General features: G+C 42.8%; 1 protein-coding gene across 1 annotated transcript; it reads right to left on the bottom strand.

Moving 5' to 3' along the window:
• Positions 1-322: 322 nt before the first annotated feature.
• On the bottom strand, positions 323-2,440 carry LOC142405889 (uncharacterized). The gene is made up of 2 exons (XM_075494059.1): positions 2,371-2,440; positions 323-2,001 (listed from the first exon to the last, which is right to left on the bottom strand). Exons 1-2 carry the CDS (start codon positions 2,438-2,440, stop codon positions 356-358), a joined length of 1,716 nt encoding a protein of 571 aa, XP_075350174.1. The 3' UTR covers positions 323-355.
• Positions 2,441-5,229: the final 2,789 nt, after the last annotated feature.

The raw sequence follows: 5,229 nt of genomic DNA, 5'->3' as shown, positions 1-5,229 counted from the left end.
CCCTGGGCTGTCCACTATTTCAGGAGTGAGATGATTGACTTATGGTCATATTTGCATATCAGCAAGAGGTTTAGATCCCTGCTTCAGGCAGCCCTTGGCTACTTTGTTGCCATTCGTCCTCAAGGTCCAGCATAAGCTGGACACAGCTATCAGGGTGACTCCCACTGATGGTTACTGCTTGTGCCGGGAGCAGGGCGGGGGGGGAGCACACCGCCACACTCCACCCCGTGACTATAGTCAATTCATCTTACCTTCACAGAGTGGTGGAACGGTCACCTCTTGCCTCTGTACCATAAATAGTATATTGATAGTTTGTGCGCTTATAGGTCCATGGTAAGTAGACAGTGAAGCACTGCTATTTGTTATGCGTTAATTTGTATGTTTTGGGTGGTTGAAGTTGGGTTATTTGTTTTATCATTTGCCAAACCTTTATATACAATATAATTATAAGCAATAGACACACTAATGTTAGAGTTAGTAAAATGACAACTGGGTGAAGCATAAGATTAAACACTCCCGTTGCTGTTGGTGACCATCCAAGAAGAGTTTCCCACCAATGGTGTTCTCCATCCTTCTTCACTCTTTCCAAGACATGGTGTATCTCTTCTGCATCATGATGAACGGTGATCAGAGTTTTGTGTCCATTGTTTCGGATGCGTTCTAGCAGTTGACACAGGTCATTGTGTTGTAGTAGTTTCCTCACCAATGTAAGATTCATTCCGATGGGGGTAGGCAATAAATCTCGACTCAGTGTATAGTTAGATTGTAACAGTTGATAAGACGTAACAGGAGCTGAATAATTGAAGTCACATCCCACAATTTTAGTAAAGTTACAAACACAAATATTTGAGCGATTGCTTGTATCTACAGTAACGTTATCTACATATATAAAATCACAAAGAGTTCTCATACAAACACATCCTTTTCCAATATACACAAGTACAGTTTCAGGGGCTTTATCAGGTCGTATTTCAAAATGACAAAGATTTTGTTCAGTGTCAAGACAGATGTCTTGGGCTGTGAGGGTGTTACTCTCACAAATAAATCCTTGTTGTTCCCGTACAACACATGCATTAACATCAACAGTTTGCCATTTGTTTCCATTTCGGTGGGCCCATACTCTATGTTCTAATGGATAGAGTACAGTTCCATTGTGATTTAATCCCAACGCCATGATTGGGTATATGGTATATACTGAAGCATTGCGTATTGCTAAGACAAAAGCTGTGGCCTTATTGCTAATGGGATCATAAGTGAAATTGACTAAATACCACCAGGACTGGAATTCTTTCTCAAATTTAGTTGCACTATCCCAAATTACCTTTCGAATTTCAGTGGGTAAGGTGCCCTCTTCACCTTGTCTTATAATTGCTGCTACCATAGATTGCATCCACAGTTGAGCTTGGATACAACTAAGAGCTAGAGAAACATTGGTTTGGGCTACACCAGGTGCATCCACAATCAGTTGGTGGTCTCTTTCATTAATTCTTTTCCACTGAGGTAATATATCAGATAAGAGCCATTGGTTAGTTCCCAATGCTAATAGAGAAGACCGTAATGGGTGTTCTAATTTGTTTAAATCACTTGTTGTTGCACTCAGTTTGTTTATGAGTACTTCAGCATCGATACTATTTAAGACTTCCAATCCTGTCCCTATGATACCAGTCACATCTCTCCTTGTTCGTCTTGGAGAGGTGAGGGTTCGCCCATGTAACCATGCTAACCATCCTGCATAGGACGTACCTAGGAATGGTGAACAGGTCGGTTTGATTGCAGACATATTAATTTGCATCAGTAGTTCTACTCGTTTAAGAGACCATGATGGATTAAATAACACTTGTTGTTGGCCTGTATTTTTGATCACATACGGTCCAACCTCAGAAATCTGTGGGGATAGAATTTTCTCATCCTTTGCAGTCAGGGTGGATGTTGTGCTAGGCTCAATAATGTCTATTTTAAATTTAAAGGATAATCCCACGCTATGGTGGGCCCAGAGGCAGACTACAAAAACAGGTTGTACTAAGGTAAAATTGTACCAACAGTCCAGTCTTTCAAAGGCGCAAAGTTTCGTATCTTTGGCTATTGGCTTTGATGTAATGTTGTACACAGAAATCTGAGATGCCTTCTCATGGGTAGACCCATTGATCATCCGGCATCCTATTTTAATTTCTTTCCCTGCTGTTCCTCGGAGTTGGGGAACTTTATCATCAGCTTCATCTTTATCCCAGCTCCATTCGTTTTCTAAGTATATTTCAGTTCCGTGCATGACCACAGTGGAAAGCTTTAAATCTCCCTTACTAGAGTGTATTCCCATACTTCCAGTGTACTTAACACGAGCTTGGGACCATGGCCATTCTATGGTTCTTTGACCACAGGCTAAGAAGAGCAGCGTTGTTAGGGTTTGGAATAGTAACATGAACACAGCATTTCCATCTGCCATCCTGTGAGGTGCTGTAAGAGAAAACAGAGATTTGTTTCGGTGAGGACAGTCCGAACAGGTTACTCCATTAAGAAGAAGGAAAAATCCGTCATGAACTAATTCTGTGTTTTGCACCACTGCTATCAGTAGCTTCCCAGGCAAGTGGGCCACGAGGTTTAGTTAAAGTCATAGGCACAGTACCAATGGATGGTAAATTGACCATCACAGGCTGTCCTGGCTGTAATGTCATTGGATATTCTCTTTTCCTAGTAGGTGGAGCGCTAAGCTCAGTTTTTACAAAGAATGCTTGGCTTACAGGGCTTCCAGTAGGCCCATATCGATTATTTAATTGATGGAGTACTTCGGGAAGTCTCGTATCCCATTGAGCTTCCTGTGGTTTGAGATTCCTTTTCAACAAGCCATTAGCTCTTTCTACCATCCCATTTGATTGAGGGTAGCATGGGGTGTGGAATACCCATCTAATTCCCTCTTGTTTTGCCCAATCTTGCACTTCCTTACACGAAAAGTGTGAGCCATTATCACTCTGGATAACATCAGGAGTAGGTAGTTTTGAGAACCAAACTGATAGCCCTCACACTGTATTTCGCCCATCGGCTTTCCGACATTTAGTCGCCATAAGCAAGCCAGAGACTACTTCCACTCCTGTAAGGATGTATCGATATCCTGCAGAGGATTTGAATGGTCCGATATGATCAATTTGCCGTGTAGACCATAAAGTTTTCCCTTCATTGACATGTAAAGGTGGTGCTTTAGCAGGATGATCTGCTTGTAATTTCAATCTACACTGAGGACATTCTGTAAGAATAGTTTCACAAGTTTTTCTATTTATAGGCCAGCCTTTACTCTGTGCAGCAAAGTAAAGTGCTTCTTTACCTGTGTGGCCTAGACTTTGATGTAACCATTCTCCCAATCGATACCACTCAGGATTTAAGGTGATTTTCCTAATTTTAGTTAGCTCATCTACCTTTTGATTCCACTTTGTGGCTGGTTGATTATCTTGAGCATGAGCTTTTACCCATCCCATCTTGAAAGGTGTTTTCCTGGCTATATCTAGCAATAATTGCCAATCTTTGTTTCTCCAAACTGGGGATCTATTTACCTCCCAATTCAAGGTTTCCCATTGACAGAGCCACTGTGTGGCACCGGCCCACACAGCATAAGAGTCTACATATATGATTTTTGCTCCATTCTGTGCTGCCAAAACAACTGCTCTTATTTCTCCTACTTGTGCACTGCCTTCACCTTCTTCTACTACTTGTTTGCCGGTGGTAATGTCTAATGCAACAGCCTTATATTGCCATTTACCGTTTACCCTTTTTGTTGAAGCATCTGTAAACCAAATGTTTTCTGTTGGTCTACCCTCAGTGAGGGGTGGTGCATCCAAAATGGGTGAAGGTTTAAAGGGTTGTTGTAACTCTAAAGGGTCTGTGTTTATGGGCATCTGCAATTTGGAAACCTTAGTGTGTCCTTCAGTTAGTTGCATATTGTCTGCAACTCCTGTTAGGTAGGCATACCATTTTCAGACAGTGGGTTTTTGTGCAACTCCTTCTGGGGGAGCAGTCCACTTTAGGATTGTTTCTAGTAAATTAAATGGTCCTCTAGTTTGCACAGGTTGTCCCTGATGTATTTTCTCAACTTGTTTAACTGCTCGGACTAAAGACAAAAGTCCCTTTTCCCATTCAGAGTATCATCGCTCTGTTTCTTTAAATGCGGTTGAGCTAAACAATAAAGGTCTTTTTGGCCCATCGGGCCAGTTTGGAACAGGTTACAGTAAGTAGCATGTTCGGCGAAACCCCATTCGGCTATAATAGGGTTGCGGGGGTGTACTAGTCCCAGTGACTGATATGTTTTTAACTCTTCAGTTAGAGTTTTGACTGCCTCTTTATGTTCTAATTTCCACTCCCAGGGTTTGCCTTTCCGCAAGAGTGAGTATAAGGGATGGGAAATGATAGAAAATCCAGGCACATGTTTCCTCCAATATCCTAAAATTCCCATTAATTGTTGTAACTCCTTCCTTGATTGGGGCATTTGCAGCTCTTCAATTTTTCTTAAGGTATCTGGAGGAATCACTGCACTGCCTGCTATCCACCAAGTACCTAAAAATTTTACTTCTTTGCTTGGTCCCTGACATTTTCCGGGTGGAATCTCAATTTCTGCTTTATTTAGTGCTTGCCATACTGCTGCTGCTGCTTCCCCAACCTTTTCAGGGGAAGTTCCTCCAATCAGAATATCCTCTATATATTGGTACAGTTTCACTTCTTGGGGGAGTGAGACTGTCTGTAAAAGTTCAGCAAGCGCAGCATGAGCAATTGTGGGTGAATGTTTATACCCCTGTGGGAGTCTGTTAAAGGTGTATTGTATTCCCTCCCAAGTGAAAGCAAACTTCTCTTTATCTTCCTCCTTTAAGGGAACCATAAAGAACATATCCTTTACATCTAGCGCTGCCATCCATGGGTGTGCAGCTGCTTGCAAAGTAGCTGTTAAGTTGGCAATGTTTGGCACAGCAGCTGTGAGCGGGGCTGTATTGGCGTTCAGGCGCCGATAATCGACTGCTAAACGCCACCTCCCGTCTGGTTTGCGGACGGGCCAGACAGGTGAGTTATACGGGGAGTGCGTTCTGGAGATAATTTGTCGCTTCTCCAAATCAGCTATGACTTCAGAAATTCCATTTCGTGCCGCAGCAGAAATGGGATATTGCGGTACGTTAGTGATCTTTGACTCGGGGAGCGCAGGGGCTGCGCGCAGTGCCCGCACTGCAGCCTCCCGGTTTCTGCTGGGGTTGGGATCGA

Source organism: Mycteria americana, chromosome 1 (assembly GCF_035582795.1).
Source record: "Mycteria americana isolate JAX WOST 10 ecotype Jacksonville Zoo and Gardens chromosome 1, USCA_MyAme_1.0, whole genome shotgun sequence".
Taxonomy (NCBI): domain Eukaryota; kingdom Metazoa; phylum Chordata; class Aves; order Ciconiiformes; family Ciconiidae; genus Mycteria; species Mycteria americana.
The sequence above is the reverse complement of the archived record's forward strand: the minus strand, read 5'-3'. Positions and strand labels throughout refer to the sequence as shown.

What these genes read in the sequence shown, in the direction of transcription:
- LOC142405889 (XM_075494059.1), bottom strand. Translation starts at nt 2,440, where the DNA reads ATGGCAGATGGAAATGCTGTGTTCATGTTACTATTCCAAACCCTAACA. An exon ending in GCTGCTCTTCTTAGCCTGTG is followed by an intron (nt 2,002 to 2,370) that starts GTCAAAGAACCA and finishes CTGTTTTTGTAG; the next exon opens with TCTGCCTCTGGGCCCACCAT.